The sequence below is a fragment of the Podarcis cretensis genome (assembly GCF_951804945.1).
Source record: "Podarcis cretensis genome assembly, chromosome: 1".
NCBI classification, from domain to species: Eukaryota; Metazoa; Chordata; class Lepidosauria; order Squamata; family Lacertidae; genus Podarcis; species Podarcis cretensis.
The window spans coordinates 43,885,883-43,911,731 of NC_137170.1; the positions used below are offsets into that span (position 1 = coordinate 43,885,883).

The 25,849-nt window shown below is 47.7% G+C and overlaps 1 protein-coding gene across 9 annotated transcripts; it reads right to left on the reverse strand.

Annotated features, from left to right (window-relative positions):
* Window positions 1-741: 741 nt before the first annotated feature.
* On the reverse strand, window positions 742-25,586 carry LOC307209680 (prolactin-releasing peptide receptor-like). Of its 9 annotated transcripts, XM_079965005.1 has the most exons (4): window positions 25,233-25,586; window positions 23,424-23,484; window positions 5,976-6,041; window positions 742-3,805 (listed from the first exon to the last, which is right to left on the reverse strand). In XM_079965005.1, exon 4 carries the CDS (start codon window positions 3,777-3,779, stop codon window positions 2,658-2,660), a length of 1,122 nt encoding a protein of 373 aa, XP_079821131.1. In that variant the 5' UTR covers window positions 3,780-3,805; window positions 5,976-6,041; window positions 23,424-23,484; window positions 25,233-25,586; the 3' UTR covers window positions 742-2,657. The 9 variants fall into 9 exon arrangements, with proteins under 9 accessions (XP_079821131.1, XP_079821134.1, XP_079821129.1 ...); XM_079965008.1 differs by lacking the exon at window positions 23,424-23,484 and having other exon boundaries at window positions 742-3,790; XM_079965003.1 differs by lacking the exon at window positions 23,424-23,484.
* Window positions 25,587-25,849: the final 263 nt, after the last annotated feature.

Here is a 25,849-nt window from a genome sequence, read left to right on the forward strand (position 1 = left end):
TGAAATAAATCAATAGGCACCTGCTTATATCTAATCCCCTTGAAATGGATTTTATTGAGCTGTTACTAGGAGAGGTTGTTTCAATATGTGGCCAGCTTACAAAAATAGATACGGACTTTGCTAAAAAATATAACCACATACCTTTTATCAAGCTGCAGGAGAAAACAACATGCTGCCAATTCTGCATATGTTTATTCAGAAGTAAATCCCACTTGCTCAGTAGGATTACTCCCAGGTAAGTGTGCATAGGATGATGTGAACACTTTGTCTTTGATGTGCTCGTGTTAAATAGGCCTTAGTGTTGCCCCCACCCCCAAAATGCTAAACACTCCCTGAAGAATCTTAAAACTCTACTGAGGCCAGTGGAAGAGATATAAGCAGTGCTTTTTTTCTTAAAAAATGTTTAGGAGTACAGTGGTACCTTGGGTTACAGACGCTTCAGGTTACAGATGCTTCAGGTTACAGAAATAGTACCTCGGGTTAAGAACTTTGCTTCAGAATTAGAACAGAAATTGCATGGCGGCAGTGGGGGGCCCCATTAGCTAAAGTGGTACCTCAGGTTAAGAACAGTTTCAGGTTAAGAACAGACCTCCAGATCGAATTAAGTTCTTAACCCAAGATACCACTGTACTCTCATTCCATCTGAGACTCAGGAAACTCTGTGACAAGGAAACGAGGCTGCCATCGGGGGGGGTAGCAACGGAACTGATGTTTCACCTTGCTAGAGAAGAACCTAAAAAGTTTTAAATCATTAGCTTCTTCTCCCGTTAGATTCACAAAATGTTTAGGGGTATGCGTAACCCTGCGTACCCCCAGAAAAAAAGCATTGGATATAAGCATGTGCTCAATTCAGTGACTCCAATCACTAAGATATAAAATGCTTCACTTTAGCTGTATATTTACAAGCATGAAGATTGCAAGTTCTGTAACCCAATCCTAGGCATGATTACTCATAAGTAAGTCAAACATTGTAGCTCTTTCTTATAAGGAAGTGCTGCAGAAATTCCACCCTCACCCAATTATGCCAGTTGTTCTTTTCTGCAACTTTCCCAGCTCTATGATATCCTTTTGGGGGTGTGGAGATCAGAATTGCAAGCAGTATTCCAAATGTGGCTTTGCCACGGGTATCTATATGGACATTACAATATTGGCAGTTTTCTTTTCAGTCTCTCCCCTGGTAGTTCCAGGAACAGAAATGGTTTCTTCCGCAGCTGCTACTTGCCAGATCTGACCTCCTCACTGACCAAATATCTATTTCCCAATTAGTCATTACCAGTTCAGACTGGATCATTATATATGTGAAGTTTTTTGGGGAGGCGTTTCTGCATCATTTTACACTTAGATCTTTCCTTTTATTGCCAGTCTACGTATACACTTGCAAAACTTTAACCACAAAGCTATAGCAACAACAGTAGTAATTTTAAAATAGAATTTCTGAGAAGGTATTTTTGTACATGCTATTTGGACTTAAAAAAATTCCAGCAAAGCCATAATTTAGAATAAATTTTTTTAAAGGTGCTGGGAGAATATTGGAGTTTGTGGAATTCCCTAGCTCTTGAATAGGAGTTAATGGTGCAAATACATTGGTGCTGTGGCCTAAATATCTAACTGGCTGCTCGTTACAGTGTATTTTCCCATATCCAGCTTTATTTCAGTTTATGACATGCACATCACATTGTCACAATAATTATCTTACTTTTAAAACTAGCACAATAAGACACTAGCACAGTGTGAATGGAATCTTAATTATTCCCATTTGTTTCACTTACTCGTGAAAAATAACTTTGATGTAATGTATGAATTATAATTACAAGCAACATTTTGAATGTTCTGCATGGAAATGCAATATATACATCCACATCTGTTCAACTCTGGTGTGACAAAGTATGAGGGGAAAAACTGGAGTTCAAAGCAAGCAATTTCTATAAATTTGGCCCTATAGACCTGACAACATTGGTTCAGCTTTTACCAAATGCACTGGTCCACTTTGCAAGTACAAAAAGTAGTGTGTCTTCTGCCAATGATATGTTCAGATGTTGATTCTGAATGAATATATATAACAGTTGCATTTCTCAGATTAGCTGGCTCTGCTTCTTCAGCCAGAAACCCCATCTGCTGGTTTTGCAATCCATCCTCCACTCCCAGTAATGCCATTTTTACAGATCTGGAACCTTTTTTTAATGGAGGGCACTTCCTTATCTTTATCTATTTATTTATTAAATTTGTATACCGCCCTTCACAGGGCAATTCACAACATGAAAATACAAACCGAGAACACAGAATACATAACAGAAAACACAAAAACCAGCCAATAACCACCACTGCCCCCTTTACAGTCTGTACAGACTACAGGGCAGGTATGCATACAGTAGTAGAGGCTGATGGGACTGCAGAGCCAAGGAGCTGTCCGTTCAGCACCAGCATCATTACAGCTTACCTGGATTACAGGGCTGGGCTGGGGCAGGGAGAAAGAGAGGGCAGGGCAGGGCAAACCCAATAGCAGGAGCCCCGCTGTGCCTGTGCATCCCCAACACCATCCAGGTAAGTTGAATGGATGCCAGTTTCAGGGGTCCAACACACCAGCTGCTATGGACCACACATTATACAAGCTGAGAGCAAAGGTGCTCCATACACCCTTGACAGTAGATCGGCTCTTTTTACATTTGTAGGGCTGCTGGGTTTGAGCTAAAAGGAAACTTCTCTTGCAGTGCTATTTTTTCACTGTGGCCCACAGGATGATCTGCCAAAGTGGAGCAGGTATTCAGCCGGGAAGCCTTGCGGCACATGGTGCTTGACCTCTTCCTTTGATGAAAGTAGTTGCTAATGTGGAGTCGGAACTTGTTGTGGAGGGAGGCATAGATGAACGGATTGAAGCACGCAGAACTCATGGCGACCACATGACAGGACACTTGAATGACGTTGACATATCTCTTGTCTAGGACGACAAACTCCTCGTCTATATCTATGATCAGATTAACCACCTGAAGAGGGAGCCAGCAACAAGCAAAGCACATGACAGAGATGACGAGGATCCGGAAAGTCTTTTGCTTCTTTTTAGTCCATTTCTCTTGGCCGTGGTAGGCAGCCCCTGGGACGCTCCTGTTCCGGAGGCGATAAGTAATGGCGCAGTAGGAGATGGAGACGGCAGAGAGCGGGAGCATGTAGGACAAGAGGAGCATCAAGCAAGAGTACAGCCACCTCTCGGTCTTGTGGTGCTTCCAGAATTCTTCGCAGATGATCATGTCGTGGCCAATGCTGTTGAGATCCAGGTAATGGGTGTGCATGGATGTGGGGACTGAGACCACGATAGAGAGCAACCAAATGAAGGCCACAATGTAGGCACAGGACTTGCATCTGACCCTTTTGCGAATGGGGTAAGCGACGACAATATACCGGTCCACAGCGATAGCAGTGAGGGAGAGGACGGACACAAACACTGTGGCCACTTGCATGAGGGTGACAAAGTAGCACATGAACATCCCAAAGAGCCAGCCACGAATCTCAAACGCGTACGAGGCAGTCAGCGGGACACAGAAAATGCACATGATCAGATCGGCGGCTGCCAAGTTCCCAATGAGGAAATTGGTGGTGCAGTGCAACTTTTTGGTGGTACCAATGAGGAGGAGGAGGAGAAAGTTCCCCGTGCAGGCCACCGTCACCAGGATGGCGTAGAGAGGAATGAAGAGTGGCTTCAGTTCAAAGAGAAGGTCCAGGCCTGTGAAAACGGGAGCTGAGCTATTGGAGCAGGAGTCGTTGAGGAGCTGGTTTTCCACTGCCATGTTGGTTTTCCCTTGTGACAATGCTTCTGCAATAAGATAGAAAGGAAAGTTAGGTGGGAGGGAGAATTTATGAGATGTGGGGGACTGTTACATTCAGAGCCAATCTGCACACAGAATTCTTCTCCCCACAGTTCCCAATATGTTAAATATCACTGGGGAATGGGGATAAGTTGTAGGTAAAGGTATAGGTAGAGCAGCCTTCCTCAGTCTGGTGCCCCCCAGACATTCTGGAGTAAAACTCCCATCAGAGCATGCAAAACGTCTGTATAACACCAAGTTTGGGAAGACTGTAGCAGCATGTGGCAAAGGGATGTGAATGCCATGCCTAAACTTCCAGTCCCTATCTTTAAAATCCCTGCACATCTTAGCCTTCATCTTCTATCACCCGTAGCACCTCCCACTCTTCATAATACATCCCTTAGAAGTCCTGAGCAGATCACATTTCATTGCGCCTCTTCTAAGTTTATTCCCTGCTCCTCAGGCATCTTTACCTTAAGCACTTTTTCTCCCAAAGCTATGGAGTCCTTCGGGAATTCTTATTTGCAACTGTAAAAGTGTCCTTAACTTCTGTCTCTCCTCATCTTCTTTCTCCCGCCTACCATCTCCAATGGCTAATCCTGTGTTGCAAATCAATTTCAGGTTGAGACTTGTTTTGTATTTTATGTTTGAACGGTGATGGGCATCACAGCTGGTCTTTTAAAAATAAACACTAAATTGCAGGATTACTCCCATGATGGCAAATTAGAAAGTGGCACCCTTTCATGTCTTATTTGTAAAGCCTTATGTCATTTTATCTTTGCAGCAGCTTGCAGATACTGTTTGTCAGCTCCAGTAGTTCTTTAAGAGCGCTTATCCCATGTCCTTCCTTATCTGAGCATTCACAGCATTGCATTGTAGCACCTCCGGTCCATCCACTCTCAGGACTTTAATCTCCTTTCTGCTATTCAGAACATGACCCTGGTCTTTTATTTGCCATGCTCTTCGGCTATGTCATGGTCGTGCATAGTTTACAACTGGGAGAATAAGAAGAAATGAACATAGGCTAATGCAAAGAGCATTTTCATTTGGCAGTGGCTGATGTCCACTGATGACATAGAATCTCTTGAGGCAAGAAACGTGTTGGCTGGAAAGAGCTTTCTTCATTAGTCCCACCACCCCCTGCCATCCTTGATACAGTGTGTCTTTTTTAAAGGAAGTTCACATGGTGCCTACTGTGATGCAATTTAGCCACCAGTCAAGGGTATTTTAGTTTCCCCAGGCTTCTATTCCACTTGAACTTCTCCCTTTTTAAACAGTTGAACTCAGCTGTTGTTGCTGTGTTTGATGCATTTTGCGGGTGCTAGCTCTGTGTGCATGTGTGTGTGATAGTTATGTTACATATTCATATTATTTGTCATCTTAGGAACTCTTGGGAGTTGAAGGTGCAGGGTACAAATGTATTAAAGTCAATAAGTACTGGTTTCAAGATATTGCTGAAGAGCAGTGTTAGAAACTGAGATATGAAAGCTAGGAGCTAAAATGCCAGCTTAAACCTAGGTTATGGGCACAACAACGGAATGTCTAGGCACACTTTTTTAATATAACAATAATACAAAGCAGAAAATGAATGAACTGCAGCTAAAATATTATGTTAATTTTTCACATTGTCCGGTCCTTCCCCTGCCCACTCCCCTAATATTCTTAAGAGGGTCTCTTCTCCAGTCTTCAGTAACTGGAAGTGGGGAGGCAGAAAAAGGTCCTCGTTTCCTTCCACTCTGCAGTTTTAATCTGAAATCTTAGGTGCAGTACTGCGCCCAGAGCTCAGAAACTGCTCATACTAATGAAATTCCCTGTTGCAAAATGCACCTAGAACAATGGGAGTTTCGAACACTGCTGAAGAACTACCTGACCTGTGCTCCCAATTTCTCCATGTCTTCTGTACCACGTTCAGATGCTCTGTAGTTAGCCATCATGTTGCTGCAGCACAACCCCCCTGTCTAGCTTTTAAAAGCTCTCTTCAGCCAATTCCATTGTGCCTTCTTCTCCCATATCCTGAAAGTCTCTTGCTCTCCAAAAAAACCCCTGCTCATTTCCACTTGCTGATGCATGTGCCTGAAATCCCCTTCTCAGCATAACACCTCCCTCCCTCTCTCTCTCCCTCCCTCCCTCCTTCCCTCTCTCCCTCCCCGCCAGGTCAAACCCTTTCTTAATACTCACCTTTTCCTATGAAGCCTTTGGCTTAACCCCTTGGTCTTCATTAAATGTGCATTCATACATGATGGCCTGTGTGCACATAAACAAATGACACCAGCAATGTCAATAGTGTCACTTGTATGGATTTAACAAGAATTAGACTGAATTTACAAAGGCTGCTTCTCCCCAATGACAACCTTCCATTTCCAGTTAATGTTACAACTATTCTACTGCCATCCAATATAAAATGAACTCTGCAATATGTAAAATAAAGGCATACACATCATCCTCATCCCATTTAACTGTATTGCTTATTCCCCCCCCCCCTTGTTTCAACTACAATCAGTACACCATTATGGGTACAGAACAGACTCACAGAGAAACAAGGAGGGGCTGCCTTTGCACCATCCTAGTCCTTGCCTGGTCTGCTCTCCCAAGTCAGCAAGTGTGTGTGTGTGTGTGTGTGTGTGTGTGTGTACTGCAACTATTGCTTGTGTAGCATCTGGTTACAGGTAAGGGTGTCTGTCCCCTTCATGGATCACTGCCTTGCCGTGGCGAAGGGGCTTGAAGAACTCAGAGAAGCTATGAACTATGCCAAGCAGGGCACCCAAGATGAACAGGTCATAGTGGAGAGTTTTGACCAAACGTGATCCACCTGGAGGAGGAACCGGCAAGCCACTCCAGTATCCCTGCCAAGAAAACTCCATGGACAAAGACAACAGGCATATAAAAGTTATGACGCTGGAAGATGAGCCCCTCAGGTTGGAAGGTGTCCAACATGCTACTGGGGAAGAGCGGAGGACAAATACAAGTAGATCCAGAGCTGATGAAGCGGCTGGGCTAAAGCCGAAAGGATGCTCATTTGCGGATATGCCTGGAAGTGAAAGGAATGTCCAATGCTGTAAAGAAAAATATTGCATAGGAACCTGGAATGTAAGAACCATGAACCTGGGTAAGTTGGATGTGGTCAAAAATGAGATGGCAAGAATAAATATTGACATCCTGGGCATCAGTGAACTAAAATGGATAGGAATGGGCGAATTCAGTTCGGATGACCATCATATCTACTACTGTGGGCAAGAAACCCCGCAAAAGAAATGGAGTGGCCCTCATAGCCAACAAAAGAGTGGCAAAAGCTGTACTGGGATGCAATCTCAAAAATGAATGAATGATCTCGATACGAATCCAAGGCAGACCTTTTAACATAACAGTAATCCAAGTTTATGCACCAACTACTGGTGCTGAAGAAACTGAAATTGACCAATTTTATGAAGACTTACAACACCTTATTGAAGTGACACCAAAGAAGGATGTTCTTCTCATTATAGGGGATTGGAATGCTAAAGTAGGGAATCAAGAGATAAAAGGAACAACTGGCAAGTTTGGCCTTGGGGAGCAAAACGAAGCAGGGCAAAGGCTAATAGAGTTCTGTCAAGAGAACAAGCTGGTCATCACAAACACGCTTTTCCAACAACACAAGAGACGACTCTACACGTGGACATCACCAGATGGGCAGCATCGAAATCAGATTGATTATATTCTCTGCAGCCAAAGATGGAGAAGCTCTATACAGTCAGCAAAAACAAGACCTGGAGCTGACTGTGGCTCAGATCATCAGCTTCTTATAGCAAAATTCAAGCTTAAACTGAAGAAAGTAAGAAAAACCACTGGGCCGGTAAGATACAATCTAAATCAAATCCCTTATGAATACACAGTGGAAGTGAGGAACAGGTTTAAGGATTTAGATTTGCTGGACAGAGAGCCTGAAGAACTATGGATGGAGGCTCGCAACATTATACAGGAGGCAGCAACAAAAACCATCCCAATGAAAAGGAAATGCAAGAAAGCAAAGTGGCTGTCCAATGAGGCCTTACAAATAGCAGGGGAAAGAAGGCAAGCAAAATGCGAGGGAGATAGAGAAAGATACAGGAAATTGAATGCAGATTTCCAAAAAATAGCAAGGAGAGACAAGAAGGCCTTCTTAAACGAGCAATGCAAAGAAATAGAGGAAAACAACAGAATGGGAAGAACCATGGACTGGTAGAAGATCAAATCTATCCATTCTTAAGGAAATCAACCCTGAGTGCTCACTGGAAGGACAGATCGTGAAGCTGAGGCTCCAATACTTTGGCCACCTCATGAGAAGAGAAGACTCCTTGGAAAAGACCCTGATGTTGGGAAAGATGGAGGGCACAAGGAGAAGGGGACGACAGAGGATGAGATGGTTGGATAGTGTCTTTGAAGCTACAAACATGAGTCTGACCAAACTGCGGGAGGCAGTGGAAAACAGGAGTGCCTGGCGTGCTTGGTCCATGGGGTCATGAAGAGTTGGACACGACTAAATGACTAAACAAAAACAAAAGTGTTTGTGCTATTTGTAACGGAAGTTACTGTTTAATTTCTGCCACTGGGGTTGAGGTGTGGTCCACTGCCCACCTTACTATAACAACAGGCCGAGGGCTGACCCCCCCCAAAGGGGCTGACCCCAAAGGAAATCCTGGGCCAGGGGTGCACAATGCTGCCAGTCAGGCTATAGAAGTGTAGGCCAAGCACTGCATGGGACACTTTGGATTGGGACAACTATCGGGCAGTTGCTTTGGCGGGAAGGTATTGAAGAGGGCCATGGCGGGGCAGCTGCAAGCATTCTTGGAGGACACAGATTATTTAGATCCATTCAAATCTGGGGTCAGGACTGACCATGGAACTGAGTCAACCTTGGCTGCCTTGATAGATGACCTTTGCAGATAGTGGGACGGGTGTGTGTGTGTGTGTGACCTTGCTCCTCCTTCTTGATCTCTCCTTGACATTTGATAGCCATTGTTTGTGGTCTCCTCTTCGACCAGCTCTGGGGAACAGGACTCGGGGACACCGTATTGCAGTGGTTCCAATCCTATTTTCCGGACCGAATCCAGAGAGTAGCATTGGGAGAGCTTCTATATTTTGTTTACGAGTGATCCTTGCATCAGGCGAAACTGTTTCCTTGAGTGGTTTAGGAGTTGGGACACTAATATACCAGAACTATAAGGGAAGAGGGTTATATATCCACAGTTTCCCACACCTGGTGAATAATACGTTCCTGTTGATACTCTTTTAAAATATTACTATCAGCTGGGAACATAAGGCATTCACCTGCCTTCCACTGAGTCAGCCCATTGGTTCCTCTACTCCAGCATTGTCTACCCAGACCTTCTGATGTCTCAAACAAGAGTACTGGTATTTCCTAGCTCCACCTGGAGTTTCCAGGGATTGAACCCAAAGTTCAGCAAAGTTCTTCTGAAGCTCTGCAAACTACATCAAGAGATCTATCATTCGCTCAGTTGGCCACTTCTGTCTTCAGTATGATTTCTCCTTTTATAACATTATTCAAGACATGTTTTTATGTATGTCTTTACTCAATAGGGGCTCCATCCATAATGATCTAGGGTAGCCTGCTGTGTAGAAATGGGTGACAGATTGTATGGCCTCACCTTTGGAGCTCTGGCACCTTTTCATTTTGGTGTTAATTGGATTTGGCAATTAGCAGGATATAAATTGTACAAAGGCTTGAGGTCAAAAACCAGGAGGAAGTGTAAACCAGCTTATCCTGACAGAGTTTTATCCTACGGAAGGACTATCTAATAATCTCTAGTTAGGAACAGCTCTTGGTTCAAAACAAACCAGATCAGTAGTTGGCATAACCAGAGCAATCTTCAGGGGCATCATTTCAGTTTTCAACTTGGGAGGGAAGATATTTCAATAGGGGGACAATATTCACAGCCAGCTTTAAATGTCTCTTTCACTATATTCAATTTTAAACTGCAAATAAAAATCAGTGCATTTTGAGATTGTGTTGTAATTTCCATTTACATCTTGTCTGAGAAACAATCACACATGGACAAATAAAGCTGCCCTCCCTCCGTCTCTCCACACATAGCACGTTGTACCACTTCAAGATTGGTGCCATACCACAGAACCAGTAACATAGAAATTGGGGGTGATAGCATTCATTGTTAGGTTCCAGGGACAGGGAAGGGGATACACAAATGGTGTGCTTTGGAGTGATGGTGAAAGCAGGGTGCTGATTCCTAGCACTGGCATTGTTGGCCAGCTTGGAAGTGTCCTGCATGAATGACAAATTACCCCAGTCGGGGGTACAGCATGGGGATGGGGCTGCGGGGTGATGGCCCCAGGCACATTTTTCTTGGGAGAGCTGCTCATGCCGCCCTGTCAGCCCTGTGTCGCTTTGCGAGGCAGAGATCTGATCTGAACGATTCCCTGCCAGCTTCACTGATGTACTGGAGACCAGACATGAGCATATGGTGTAGGTAAGATCCTCCACTTTATAATTGTCAGCTTTATAATTGCCTCATTTTACAGCAGTTACATTGAAAACGGCTTATGCTGAACCTCAGATCCAATTACACTCTGATTGATGGCAACTCCTCTCTTCTCTTTCTCTCTCAAACCTCTTGGTGCTTTTTCGGAGTGGTTTAGATTTTATTTCCCTTCTCTGGAAAAAAAAGGAAGTTGTTGTTTTGACACTGAAAATCTTCTAGCATTTTTCATTTCTATGAAAAATTGTGTTCTTTGTCTTCCATTCACCAGAGATTGCAAGAAAATTTGCAGTTATCATCCCTATGAAATTGGCAAAATGCCCATACTCTTAAGATGAGCTGCTGAAATTGAAGATTTATCGGCAAGCTGTTGGTAGGTTTGAGAGTAAACCTATACTTATAGAATGGCTGTTGTATGGAAATTGGAGAGTAAATTAAGTTTAGAGCCAGTTTCTATAGTATAGTACAACCACCACCACTAGGAATATGGATTGCTTCCTCCTCCTTGATGATCACTTGTAGCTGAGTAAGATTGTCTTCCATGAACATGGTCTTAACAGTGAGTCGATAAGTGACTGTGGAGGCCAATTCTGGATCCACACGTCCTTCCACAGTGAAGACATAGGTTTCCAGGCAGGAGTTGATCTTGGTGAAGGTTTGCCAAACCTGCCTTCCTTTTAGCATGTCTCTCCCTTTCGTCCTGAGTCTGAGCATCTTCAAAGTCCGTGATACCTTTGGTAAAGGCTGTTCTCCAATTGGAGCACTCGCAGGCCAGTGTTCCCAATTGTCAGTCTTTATACTACAATTTTTGGGATTTGCCTTGAGAGAGTCTTTAAGCCTCTTTTGTTGACCACCAGCATTACGCGTTTCATTTTTAAGTTCGGAATAGAGTAGTTGCTTTGGAAGACAATAATCAGGCATCCGAGCAACATGACCAGTCCAACGAAGTTGATGTTGAAGAATCATTGCTTCAACACTGGTGATCTTTGCTTCTTCCAGTACACTGGCATTAGTTCGCCTGTCTTCCCAAGTGATGTGTAATTTTTTTCACAGACACCGTTGATGGAATCTTTCAAGGGGGTGGAGATGGCGTTTATAAGTGGTCCATGTTTTCACTTCATCAAAGACATGGTCACAAGCTCAAAATATTAAAAAAAAGAAGTTGTGGGGCATCCAAAGTCTGGTAGCATTGTGCAATTGTCCCACTCACCACCAGGGTCCAATCCCAGCATTTGCTTTTCATTCAGACAGGGCAGGGACGTCCAACCAGTAGATCATGATCTACAGGTAGATCCCTGGCTGATCCTGGTAGTTCGTGGGATCCTTATGTACAAAAAGTTACAGGGAAAAAGCAAAAAAAAAAAAAACTCTGTGCAATTCTTCTCCAAAAAAGCTCAACAACTCTGGGCAATCCACCCACCCCACGCCCACTCCTCCCCCCTCCAATGACAATGGGTAGATCATTGCCAGTTTTTTTTATACTGGGAGAAGATCACAGTCTGTTGGGAGTTGGATATGCCTGAATAGGGCATAGTCAGATGATGAGCTTAGTCTCCAAACCTGTCAAGCCCTGCATGACACAAGAGGGTTATCCTGATTGAACAATGCATAGTCTATTCAATACCAGAGGGTTAAAGGTGGGGGAACACATTGTGAGTGCTTAACACTGGGATATTTAAAGGTCTAGCAACCTATATTTCCCCTGCTTTGCAAATGCTACATGTATTTCAGTTTTAAACTCTGCTGGAGGTTCTTTTGGCTAGAGAGTGAGTCAACCCCACACTTTTGGAATTCAGGCAGTCTGCTGTTTTGTTTAATAGTTTCTCACACACAAAGGACTTCAGAATTTATTGGTATTCACCAGTTCTTTCCCAACACCCCTAAACTACTCTACTGCCTTCAGGTTTTGTGAAGGACACTATCCCATTACCAGTTTTGAAGAAAGATCTGACGGCCATTGTGGTTGGCACCTGTTTGGGGAATGGGGATGGGTGGAAGGTATCTTGTTCTTTTCCTCACAGACAGCGGCATTCCCCCCCATCTGTTGGGAAACTGTGTACATGCAGCTACTCACACAGTCTCAATTAAGGTTTAGCAGACAGCCAGAAGGCAATCTGAAGGAGTAAGTCTGCCTGGTGATAACAAAGGCATGGAGACATCTCCCTGATTGGTCAAGCTCTTTCAAAGGAGTGATAATTAATGGCCTACTGACTGGAATGTGTTAGTTCAGAGTTCAGTAGTTCAGTTGTTCTGTGTCAGTGTAGGAGTTGTGAGTCGTGTATCAGAGAGCTAGCTAAAGATCCGTGTTCTGTTCCTGTAAATAGTCCACTGTATATAAAGGTAAAGGTACCCCTGCCCGTACGGGCCAGTCTTGACAGACTCTGGGGTTGTGCGCCCATCTCACTTAAGAGGCCAGGGGCCAGCGCTGTCCGGAGACACTTCCGGGTCACGTGGCCAGCATGACATCGCTGCTCTGGCCAGAGCCAGAGCCAGAGCCAGAGCCGCACACGGAAACGCCGTTTACCTTCCCGCTGGTAAGCGGTCCCTATTTATCTACTTGCACCCGGAGGTGCTTTCGAACTGCTAGGTTGGCAGGTGCTGGGACCGAGCAGCGGGAGCGCACCCCGCCGCAGGGATTCGAACCGCCGACCTTTCGATCGGCAAGCCCTAGGCGCTGAGGCTTTAACCCACAGCGCCACCTGCGCCCACTGTATATAATAAACACCTAACTACAAGTTCCTGGTTCCTGCTTTGTCTATCCTGTCTGCAGCCAAGTTGCCAATTGCTTCCGTGGATTCTGCATTTACTCTGCTAGGTCTGGCTAAGGTCCTGCAACTAGTCAGAAAGTTGCGAAACACCAAATAGGTTTTACCAGTACCTTCTTGAGCAAAACTGTCTTCCAAGCCATCTGGGAGGCTACTGGGAGGCAGTCCTGTTTAGGGAAGTTTTTAATGTTTGATGCTGTATTGTTTTTAATATTCAGTTGGAAGCCTCCCGGAGTGGCTGGGGAACCCAGCACATGGGTGGGGTATAAATAATAAATTATTATTATTATTACTGTGTCACACTGAGAATTTGGAAAGCACAGCCTTCAGCATAACCAATGGATTAAAGGGGGAGGGGACACAGCAATCCCAACAGCAGTCGATTCAAGAATAACATTTCCCACCTACAAAATATTGTGACCTGAATGAGAATCCTCACAGCGGAAACCTGTATAGAGCCAAAATAAGGGTCTAGCACCACAAATGAAGAACCACCATGTACGTTTATGGGGGTGGGGGAGAGAATTATTGCGTAAATAAAGCCATCAATAAAGCAACCACACACACACCCATCCCTGTGTGACTAGTTACCCTTTGAATAATAGCTTGTAAAATTCAGGTTTTAGATTCCACATGATAAATGCCAGAATGCTTTTTTGGTGGGTAAAGGTAAAGGTGCCCCTGACCATTAGGTCCAGTCGTGGATGACTCTGGGGTTGCAGCGTTCATCTCACTCTATAGGCCGAGGGAGCCGGCGTTTGTCCGCAGACAGCTTCCAGGTCATGTGGCCAACATGACTAAGCTGCTTCTGGCAAACCAGAGCAGTGCACGGAAACGCCATTTACCTTCCCACTGGAGCGGTACCTATTTATCTACTTGCACTTTGATGTGCTTTCAAACTGCTAGGTTGGTAGGAGCTAGGATCGAACAACGGGAGCTCACCCCGTTGCGGGGATTCAAACTGCCGACCTTCCGATCGGCAAGCCCTAGGCTCTGTGGTTTGGACCACAGTGCCACCTATGTCCTTTCTTGGTGGGTAAACTCTGCTGGTACCCCTGACCGTTAGGTCCAGTCACGTACAACTCTGGCGTTGTGTGCTCACCTCGCTCTATAGGCCAAGGGAGCCGGCATTTGTCTGCAGACAGCTTCCAGGTCATGTGGCCAGCATGACTAAGCTGCTTCTGGTGAACCAGAGCAGCGCATGGAAACGCCGTTTACCTTCCCGCTGGAGCAGTACCTATTTATCTACTTGCACTTTGACATGCTTTCGAATTGCTAGGTTGGCAGGAGCTGGGACCGAGCAACAGGTAGGTGTAAGCAAAACAGGAAAAAACAAATTGCCTCAGAAAACAGCAGTGAGGTTGTCATCCTAAATCCATTTGCATCATTTCTCTGTATGTGACTGGACTCCAGGGACTGACTACAACTCAGATTAGTAGCTCTCTGCCAAGAAGGTACAATATGAAACAAAGCTGAGGATCTGCCAATGGATAATTTGGAGTATTTCATATCTTGCCACAAGGAGGAGCAAAATGCCCACTGAAAGAAAAGCACTGGGGAACTGATTCTTTTCACAGGGAATAGTGAGTTGTATTCACTATCCAAAGCTTTGCAGAGGAAGAAAACTCCCAGTCTATGCCAATGAATTATGCATTATGCTGATGTTTTCCATCTGGGGGGAAATTGGAAATGTGTGAATGGTTTTTAATAGGCACTCTAATAAGCAGTGGCTTCTTTACATAGCTAGGGATAGCATGAATCCCATAATAGATCTGCTTGTCGGCTCCTTCCGAATCTTCCCCCCATCCCACTCCTGATGTCAGCACTCTGCTCCTGGGGGTGGTGAGTGCAACACTGGAAGGGGATCAGACCAAGTCTGCAAAGTGAAGCAGAAGAGGGTCTGATTGTAAGAGGGGCTTGTGGAAGGAATTCCACATGGAAACAGTTCCAATAAAGGGTGAGGGATTGGTGAAATGTGGGGAGGACTTCTATGAGGGAAGAGCATGAGCATGGCCAATAAGCACACATGTTGTGGGAGGGAGAGATTATCCATGCATGTGAGTGAGAAATCAAACCTTTGTTTTCTTCACTGCTATACATTTTCTTAACATTCTTTGCTGTTTCCTACATCCAGACTGGTCCTGTTCAGTAGTGAATTCTGAGCAGATTGACTGAATGAGGATGACAAGAGTTTACAGTGCAATCCTAAGCATGTTCACTCAGAAGAAGCTCCTGCTGAGTTCAATAGGACTTACTTTCTAGAAAGAATGCTTGGGATTGTATTTTCCATGGGTAAGTCCTACATTTGTGTTGACGACATGCTAATGTCAGCAAAACCCAATCTAACATCTCTACTGGCTTAAATGTGCAGTTTTACTTCCATGTTCCATCCGGCATCGGTGATGTTCTCACATTCCACATCAGCAACAATCAGTACATCAATGTGAGATGCTTTTGGATATCTGGTGTGGAAACACTATAAGGAGCATGCCTCCTCTTGTAAGCAGCTTAGTTCATTTCTTTTTCTTCCCTCAGTCAAGCAGAAACATGAGTGTGTTAGCTCCTGTGTTTGAATGGGAAACGGTTTTTGCAGGGAGTTCTCCTGGTATCTGCTTACGTAGGATCAATAAAATGTGTGTTGCTATTACTTCTGTTGTCCTGTGTGCTGCAAAATGCACAAGGAATCAAAGAAGCTGCCAAAGCAGATTTGCTTCATGTGTTATATTCAAATTATGCATGGAAGCGGGTTTGATGAGGCCCTAAGCTACTGAAGGTAATGGGGCCCTTTATATGTCCAGCTGTCCTTTGTCAACAACAAATTGTAGCTGTTTTTTGTGTTGAATATATGCTATATGGTAATTTATGAACTTAATAGGTCTCTAAAGCCATTTGCACATAACAAAATATATATATTATCATAAAATACATATTTTATGTAGGCACCCTATATATAGAAATGAGCAAACCAGTGATATTTTAGGGAGCAGGCTAGCAGGTGGGGCCCATTACTTGCATCACAGGAGCCTACACAACACAAAACACTATTGCTGTATGTGGGTTTTATTTTATTTGTTTTTTATCTTATATTTTGGAAATGTACATCCAGGTGTTTTTTCCTTTAATTCTTTTTTGGGGGGCCCCAAGAGAATGGGGCCCTAAGCTATAGCTTGTTTAGCTTATACATAAATCTGGCACTGAATGGAAGATACTGTACATAGGAACTAACACCCAAACTGCACATGCACTATAATCCGACATGTGAGGGCTTTAAAAATGTGTATGTGTCAGGGGTTCAGGAGCAGAAGCACAGGGAAGAGGGGAGATGGAGAGCGAAGGGGAAGAATCTGAGGGCAGCGTAGGAGAAGATGACAGTGGCCCGAGAGATTCCATGAGCCTCTCCAGCGAATCGGAAGATTCACAGAAGGGGGCGCCGGTGGCCAGGGCAAAGGGGGTCCCAAGGGGGACACCCCAGAAGCAAGGGGCCAGCAGGGACTCCCAGAGCAGCAGTTGGAAATCAGGACCAACTTCCCCACCGGAGCATAGTGGGGGGGAAGAGTCACAGGTATCGGGAGTAGCGTCTCCCCCAGCAGGGAGAGGAGAGGAGTCAGGGCTGACCACGCCTCCATCGGAGAGTCAGGCAACGGAGGGGAGGTCAGATCCGGCCAGTATCCCGGAAGAGGGAAGCAGTGACAGAAGTAGTGTAACGGTCAGGAGGAAGGTCACTGGGTTGGCGCGAGAGGCAAGTTCAAATGTACAGGAGCGTGGGACAGCAGAGAATGAGGATTGGGAACCGGGTCCTAAAGCCCGCCGGAGGCAGGGGGAGGAGCTGAGCGACTCAGCGTCTGAGGAGTCCAGAAAGGGGAATGCCCCAGCGGGCAGGAGGACCCAGAGGAGAAGAGAGCAGCGGAAAAGGTGGAGCAGGGCTAGGATCTTAAACTGGTGTCATAGGGGAGGAGACTCAGACAGGACTTCGCCGGTCTAAGGTTTAAGACGTAGAGCTGCGCGCTTTGAAATGGAAACTGAACCTCAATAAAGACTTTTGTACATAACGACAACCTCGCGTTGGTCCTCTGTGAGCTAGGACCTAGGGGCAGCTCTGACAGTAAGTCCTGTCTCTCTAAAAACCTCGCAACGTGAGTGGACGCAGCGAGGGGCGAAGATTGGTACTTCGCGAGCTCACGAAAGCAGCACAAGATGACTACCGAAGAACAAATGGCAGCCCTGCAAAACGCAGTGACACAACTTAACGCAGAAATACTAGCGTCCAGGAGGAGAGAAGAGGAAGCAGCTGCTGTCTGCAAGGATCTGCAAGCCAGGTTGGAAATGTTGACTAAACAGGGGCTACCGGGAGCCAGACCAGAGGGGATTGGGCTGGGAAAGAGAGGAGGCAGCCTTGTGTCTCATTTCGATGGGAGTCTGCAGCACTATCCTAACTTCAGAGCAGACGTGGTTTTTGCGCTAAAGTTACTGGAGAAGGAGATGAGCAGGAGAAAGTAGGCTTCATACTAACGCATCTCCATGGAGAAGCTAAAGCGTGGTTGCGCAATCTGTGGAGAGATAATGATCCAGCCCTCCAAAACGCGAATGCCTTCATTAAGGCAATGGATGCTTGTTTTTTATCAGCGATAGATGTAGATGTCGCCAGAAAAGAGATACATGGATTGAAACAAGGCAGAGCCACTGTGAGGCAATATCACTCCCGCTTTTTTGCATTGGTCAATGCGCTGGGATGGGAAAAAGATTCAGCGGCCGTCAGGGACCTGTTCTGGGAGGGGCTGAACGGGGCTGTGAAAGACGAAATCGCAAGGGGGGAGAGACCCCAGAGCACTCAAGAAGTTGTCCAGAGAGCGCTGACGATTGGGGTGCATCTGGAAGAACGTCCCTGGAGCCAAGATGAAGGGCGTTGGGGACGCACACCAGCGAGAGCACCTCCCTTCTTTCCCAGGGACTCAGCGCGCGCTCAATCCACGCCTCCACTGGGAGGGGGAGAGGAGCCGATGGAGATAGGTGGTGCCAAGGCTCAGTCAGCAACCAGAGCGCTAACACCAGGAGCAGCCAAAGCGAAGCCTCCTAGAGGGAACAGGAAGTGTTACATCTGCGACAGTGCTCAGCAAATGGCAAAAGAGTGCCCCCAGAGGCTCCACAAGCACACTGCAGCCTCAGCAACAGTAACAGAAGCAGTTCAGCAGAGAGAACCACAGCAGGGAAACGACAAAGTCTGGCTGGAAGCAGAGCCACTGGGGCCCAGCCAGACGAGTCAGTGAAGCAGTCCCCAGGCATCTTACAGCCCACAGACCCCCTCTCGCCCAAACCAGTGGTGCAGCTCACCGCAGCACTCCAGCTTCCCAATGGGCTCACCATGGAAGTCCCTATTACCATTGACTCTGGTAGCAATGCAGACTTTATAGGAGTGGATTTCATCAAGCAACATAGCATAGCGCTCCTGCCTGCCACGATGCCCCTGAAAGTAGTGACAGTCGCTGGAAGAGAATTGCTGGGGGGACAGGTGGTACAGCAAACGCCGCCAATGGTGATGCGGATTGGAAATCACCGGGAAGTCATCAGCTTCAATGTCACCCGCCTGTCAGACACGCCCATAGTATTGAGCATGAGCTGGTTGGACAGGCACAGCCCGGCACTGGCATGGTACCAGCATAAATTGACCTTCTGCTCCTCCTACTGCGCAGAACATTGCATCATGACTAACCAGGAAGACGAGGGGCAAGAGGATGACCCACAGCTACAACTGGGCATGCTGCAAGCGGTACCAGACAAGTACAAGGTGTTATTGGAGGTCTTCTGCGAGAAGGAAGCAGACAAGCTGCCTCCCCACAGACCCTACGACTGCAAGATTGACCTCCTGCCGGGGGCAACGCTGCCGACTGGAAAACTGTATTCCATGTCTGAAGACGAACTGCAAGAGCTCAGGGAGTTCATAGATCACAACTTGAAGCGGGGATTCATCCGGGAATCCAAAGCAGTGGGGAGCAGTCCTGTGTTCTTCATGAAGAAAAAAGACACGCCCCAAAAGAGGTTGATAGTTGATTTCAGAATCTTGAACTCGAAAACCAAGCCCACGGCTTTCCCGATGCCCAAGATCGACGACTTGCTCGCGACGGTGAGGAAGGGACGCATCTTCACCAAGTTGGATCTACGAGGGGCGTACAATCTTATACGGATGCGGGAGGGCGACGAGTGGAAGACGGCCATGTTTACGCCCTTGGGCACCTATGAATATAGGGTTATGCCGTTCGGTTTACAAAATGGCTCCCACTGCTTCCAAGCCTTCATGCATCACGTGTTAGTGGGGCTCCTCTACAAGAAGTGCGTCTGCTTCCTGGACGACATTCTGATCTTCTCGGAATCGCAGGAGGCTCACGAGAGAGATGTCAAGGAGGTCCTGCAAAGACTACGGGAGCACAGACTTTACGCCAAACTGGAGAAGTGCCAGTTCGACATGACGGAGGTGGATTTCCTGGGCTACAAGCTGTCCGACAAGGGAATCGCCATGGACAGCGCCAAGGTACGCTCGGTACTGGACTGGAAAAGCCCGCGCAATCGGAAGGAGGTCCAGAAGTTTGTCGGCTTTGCCAACTTTTATCGCAAGTTTATCAAGGGTTTCGCTATGCAGACGGCGGCCATCACGGACACCCTCAGCTCCAAGAAGAAGAAGTTCATCTGGACGGAGCAGGCGGAGCAGTCCTTTCAGAAACTCAAGCGTCTCTTCGCTTCCGAAGAACAACTGCTACATGTGAACCCCAGCAGACCTATGAGGGTTGAGACAGATGCCTCCGACAGAGCCGTGGGGGCAGTCCTGTTGCAGCAAGACCCGCAAGGGGATTGGAGGCCGTGCGCTTTCTACTCCAGGAAACTCAGCAAGTCGGAGCAGAACTACACCATCTGGGACAGAGAGTTGCTGGCCATTCATGCAGGCTTCAAGGCGTGGCGGCACTTCCTCATCGGAGCCAAACACACAGTGCAAGTTCGCACGGACCATAAGAACCTGGAATACTGGCGCACGGCGCGGTTCCTGAACCAGAGACACATCCGCTGGGCGGAGTTCTTTGCGGATTTCGACTTCAAGATAGAATATATCCCCGGAGACAACAACATCATGGCTGATGCGCTATCCAGGAAGCCGCAGTATCTGGAGGAAGCAGCACCGGTAGTGGCCAAACACATTTTCGCACCTAAGGCGTGGGCATGCGCTTCGGCCACCGTGGACCTGGAAGCAATACGGCGTGAGCTTCGAACAGATTCCTTCGCACGATCCAAGATGGAGGAGGTGCGCAGTGGCACAGCGAAGGACGACGAGTTCCAGATACGCGACAGACTGCTCCTCCGCAAAGGGGCGATCTACGTGCCGGGAGATGAACTCCGCGCGAGAGTACTACAACAGCTACACGACGCACTCAGCGCCGGACATTTCGGCAAGGACAAGACGGTGGAATTAGTAGCCAGAGACTTTTGGTGGCCCAAGATGCGGGGAGAAGTCGCGGATTATGTCACGAGGTGCGACACATGCCAAAGGGCCAAGCCAGTACACAGACCGCCGGCGGGACTGTTGGAACCGTTACAGACACCGTCCGAACCGTGGGAGAGGGTGGCCTTGGACTTTGTCACTGACCTGCCCAGCTCGAGGGGCAAAACAGCAGTACTCGTGGTAGTCGACATGTTCACCAAGATGGCGCACTTCATTCCTTGCGCGAAGGTGGCCACAGCGGAACAGACAGCCAAGCTGTTCATAGACCACGTGTTCAAGGTGCACGGCCTGCCACGGTCTATCCTGTCCGACCAGGGACGCCAGTTCATCTCGAGTTTCTGGCAGAAGCTGATGGGAATCCTGAACGTCAAGGTCAACCTAGCGTCGGCAAGACACCCGCAGACCAACGGACAAGCGGAGAGGGTCAACGCCATCATGCAGCAGTACCTGAGATGCTACGCGAACCAGCAGCCCTCGACCTGGGTGGACTACCTACCGCTGGCCGAGTTTGCCTACAACAACACGAAACACGTGTCCACGGGGGTGACACCGTTTTTCGCCAACAATGGGCGACATCCCAGGACCTTCCCGGGCTTAGAGAAAGAGAGGGAAGGGGAGCCGCAGGGAGCAGAGGCATTGGCAGAGGAGTTACAGGAGGTCCACGAACAGCTCCGAAGGCAGTTGGAGCTAGCAAAACACGTGTACAAGATGCAGGCAGACAGACACAGGAGAGTTGGGGAGGACATACGGGTAGGGGACTGGGTCTGGTTAGCAGCCCAGGCAGTGCCGGCCAGATCCTTAGCTAAGAAGAAGCTCGGACACAAGCAGCTAGGCCCTTACCTAGTCGAGGCACAGATCAACCCAGTGGCCTTCCGGTTGACACTACCGGAGGGCTCCAGAATGCACCCGGTCTTTCATAGATCGGTGCTCACGCCCTACAAGGCACCTCACAGGTTTCAGGCGCCAGGGACAGCTCCTAGCCCACTTAGAGACACACCCACGACAGGGGGGGTCACCGAGGGCGGAGCCGCTCAACGAGGTCACGGAGATTTTGGACTCAAGATGGGGGGAAGAGGGGGTTGAATATCTCCTCGCAAGGGAAGGTACCCCGGCCAGCGCCAACAGCTGGGTACCGTACTATGCGGTGGAGGAGCACTACCTCAAAGATGAGTTCCACGCACTCTTCCCACACAGGCCCATGCCGTAGGATTATTTCGACGAATATCTTTTCACACCCACACTTTCAGCCAGCACGTTCCGGGGTTTCTCTTCAGCTGAGGACACGGCGCCGGAGACTAGCTCCCCAGAGGGGTCCCTCTCAGGGTTTGGCACAGGCGACTCATATTGGTGGGAAGATCAACCTGAGGTGGGGTGGCGCAGGGGGGAGAGGGGGTCATGGACGTGTTGGGGGAGGATCCAGGGTTCGAACACACTGGCAGAGAGATGGAAGCAGAGGAGATCGACGTCGACGAGCCCATTGAGGACTGGCCGGATCCAGCCGGCTGGCTGCACACCACGGGGGAAGAACTGTATCCTGCACTCACCCCCACAATACTGGAGCACCCAGAACCCACACCAGAAGAGGGGGAGGGGGGAAGGGGGGGCTTCGAGGGGGGATGGATGTCAGGGATTCAGGAGCAGAAGCACAGGGAAGAGGGGAGATGGAGAGCGAAGGGGAAGAATCTGAGGGCAGCGTAGGAGAAGATGACAGTGGCCCGAGAGATTCCATGAGCCTCTCCAGCGAATCGGAAGATTCACAGAAGGGGGCGCCGGTGGCCAGGGCAAGGGGGGTCCCAAGGGGGACACCCCAGAAGCAAGGGGCCAGCGGGGACTCCCAGAGCAGCAGTTGGAAATCAGGACCAGCTTCCCCACCGGAGCATAGTGGGGGGGAAGAGTCACAGGTATCGGGAGTAGCGTCTCCCCCAGCAGGGAGAGGAGAGGAGTCAGGGCTGACCACGCCTCCATCGGAGAGTCAGACAACGGAGGGGAGGTCAGATCCAGCCAGTATCCCGGAAGAGGGAAGCAGTGACAGAAGTAGTGTAACGGTCAGGAGGAAGGTCACTGGGTTGGCGCGAGAGGCAAGTTCAAATGTACAGGAGCGTGGGACAGCAGAGAATGAGGATTGGGAACCGGGTCCTAAAGCCCGCCGGAGGCAGGGGGAGGAGCTAAGCGACTCAGTGTCTGAGGAGTCCAGAAAGGGGAATGCCCCAGCGGGCAGGAGGACCCAGAGGAGAAGAGAGCAGCGGAAAAGGTGGAGCAGGGCTAGGATCTTAAACTGGTGTCATAGGGGAGGAGACTCAGACAGGACTTCGCCGGTCTAAGGTTTAAGACGTAGAGCTGCGCGCTGCGGCTTTGAAATGGAAACTGAACCTCAATAAAGACTTTTGTACATAACGACAGCCTCGCGTTGGTCCTCTGTGAGCTAGGACCTAGGGGCAGCTCTGACAGTATGTATTGGAAGTCATAGCTGCATGGCAGGCAAACAATCTATATCTATATACCAAGATAGGACTATCACATGCTAATATCTACAGATATGTTTCATAGTTATTCCTACTTGGAAGTACTTTCTGTGCAGGAATTGTGTGACTATCAAAGTGGCCCTGAGTTCCATTAATTATTTGCTCACAGTTGAAGTTGCTTGCAAGGATTACTCTTGCGTCTGTAGGAATCTAACCAAACTACACAAATCCTCTTAAGGTACTGACTAAGATGAATGCTTCAAACATGACACCAATGTTGCCTTGAGCTCCTTTGTCAGGAAAGGTTGGTTATAAACGTAATAGATAAAATAAACATAAATGTGATCAAATAGTGTTTTGCCCTGATTTTAATCCCCCTCAGATTGCAGGTGGGTGTGATTGCAGAAAGGAAAAAAAAATGATGATTTGCCAACAAGAGGATGGGCCACCTTGTTTCTGCTTCCCAGCCTGGTTCATCAGGATTCTCTTCCAGGTGGTGTGTACAGCAACCTGCAAACATTTTACTTACATATGACCAAGGCAGAGTTCACTCAGCCTTCCATCAGTAAAACCAACTTTGTAGTCTTACCACGTTGCTTGACCATTTCAAGGGCACTTGCAACAAAGATTGTGCTGTCTGTTAATAGATCCTGGATTGGAGCATATCTCTTTCCCTTCTGATTCACTGCTAGGGAGACTTAAGGCAGCCTCATGTCATTCACACACACACTTTGTCACCTGACGATAGAAAGCTGCTGGGTAATTGCCCTTCTCATTTCAAAAGGTAGTGTGCCAGCAGCATGACAAAAGAGGGCACAAAACCTATCAGGATCTGTAGAATGTTAATTAACATCACGACTTTTCCCAGTGCACTTTTTCTATAGAGAAAGCACTTCAGCTATAAGAGAAAGCAGGTAACCCACATGAGGTTTGGCTAATTCCAGCTGCTTAGCATGCAAGACACAGCTGCTTAGTAGCAAGACACAACATGACAATAGGCACTTTCCTCCTGCATGGTAGTGTTTTCTGTGGAGGGAAAGTGTAAGGTGTGGTACAGCTCTTCACCCTTCACTCCCCAGCCCTCGCCACCAACGGGTGGGTACTTGTGCACTTGGCACAGAGGGCATGCAATAGGGATCTCCACAGGGGGTGCCTGGTTCTGTGCACCTGGGGCAACAGCCCCCTGCCCCCCCCCCCACTATGCCACTGCTTGGAGGATTCAAAATACTTCATGCTGGTGTAGCATAGTAGCTTGTACAAAAACAAGTGGGGCAGTGGCTCAGAGGCTGAGGCTGCATATACATGCCATACCTTTAAAGCACACTCAAAGCACACATATATGCAGGGCTTTTTTCAGCCAGAACTCACTGGAACTCAGTTCTGGCACCTCTCAGGTGGCTTCCATTGACACTCTTAAGAGAACAAGGAAAGTGTTCATGGTGAATTCTGGCACCTCTTTTAAAAGGGTGGTGTGTGTCTTTAGCTACATTCAAGAGGTGCCAGACTCTAATCTTTCCTCTTCCGTGAACTCACTAGGCGGCTGTAGTCAAGCCACACACTCACCAGCCTCATCAACCCCCCACAAAAACAACTACAGTATGGGGAATAATAATATTGACAAACCAGTGGTGAGAACAGGGCAATTTGCTTCTGTTCTAATAAGATGCTTGGCAATTCCCACCCACAGAATCCATTATTTTACTACAGATCTGACAGTCTATGATTCAGACTTCACCTCTGCCATGAACTCACCAGGTGGCCTTAGGCAACCTACTCTTTAACCCAGTAACGTCTCAGTCTGCAATATGGAGAATACTGACCTACCCTATTGGGGATTACAACTAGATAAGGCAAGTGACGTAAGCACAATTAATAATTATCATCTATTATTGTTATTGTTACTATTGAGGGATTTTGGGAGAGAGAGATGTGTTTGAACCCCTCTCCCCTGCTCCCAAATAGGTGACTCCAAGGAACTTGAAACAGGCAACTTGAAAGAATGAAGAGAGAATAGCTAAATGCCCCAGAGAGCCCCGGGAGAATTCAGGGCACTCACATTTGTTTGCTCTCTGAACTTCTGTGGTCTTCAGCGATAGTCTCACACACACCCAACCCTGCCGCGTTGCTCACTACTCACTTGCCGCTTTAATGAATCCCGGACACTTATCCCGATCCTCAGTCTAAGCTCAGGGCTGAGATTTTTGCGCACAGAGTCACGCTAGGGGAAAATAAGTTATAAAAAAGTAAATTTCCCAAACCTTTTCCTCCTGCCTTTAGGCTGCTGGCTCTTGCTTCTCCGCGAAGGAACACTTTAAATCCCCTTGAAGTAGAAGGAGAGCCACAAGTGGCTTTCGGCAGGCGGTTAAGTGTCTTCTGTAGATCAGTCTGGAGCTGCTGCGAAGACGCGGTTTCTTAACAGTGTGTTGGCTGCTCCTCTCTCTGCTCCCCTTGTCTTTCCGCTAGATGTTTCAGAGAAGATTCAATAGCCTTCCTGGGCTCTGGGCTCGTCCCTTTGCTCCGCAGCATCGTCCAGGCTGGACCAAGAGAGCCCCACGGGGAGCTGTCCGCGCCTGGTGGTGCTGAAGCAACGCGCGCACTGGCTCTGGCTTGCAGAGCGAGCCGCAGAAGCAGACCCTCGCCCCCCTCCGACCGCCGTCTTTTATTCAAATCAGCGAGCTCCTCTTCTCCTCCCACTTCATCCCCTTGCATCAAATTTTATTCCGCCCTTACCGGAGAAGAAGGGTGCTCTGATGACTTCTTCCTCCTGATCCACCAGCATTCACCTTAAATGACCTCGGTGGCTTTCCATCTATGCAGATATTCCAAACGAAGCCTGAAAGCTCTTTCACGCCTAAAGCATCGAGATTTTAAACCC

What these genes read in the sequence shown, in the direction of transcription:
- LOC307209680 (XM_079965002.1), bottom strand. Translation starts at nt 23,451, where the DNA reads ATGAACCAGGCTGGGAAGCAGAAACAAG. An exon ending in GGCTGGGAAGCAGAAACAAG is followed by an intron (nt 3,806 to 23,423) that starts GTGGCCCATCCT and finishes ATCTTATTGCAG; the next exon opens with AAGCATTGTCACAAGGGAAA.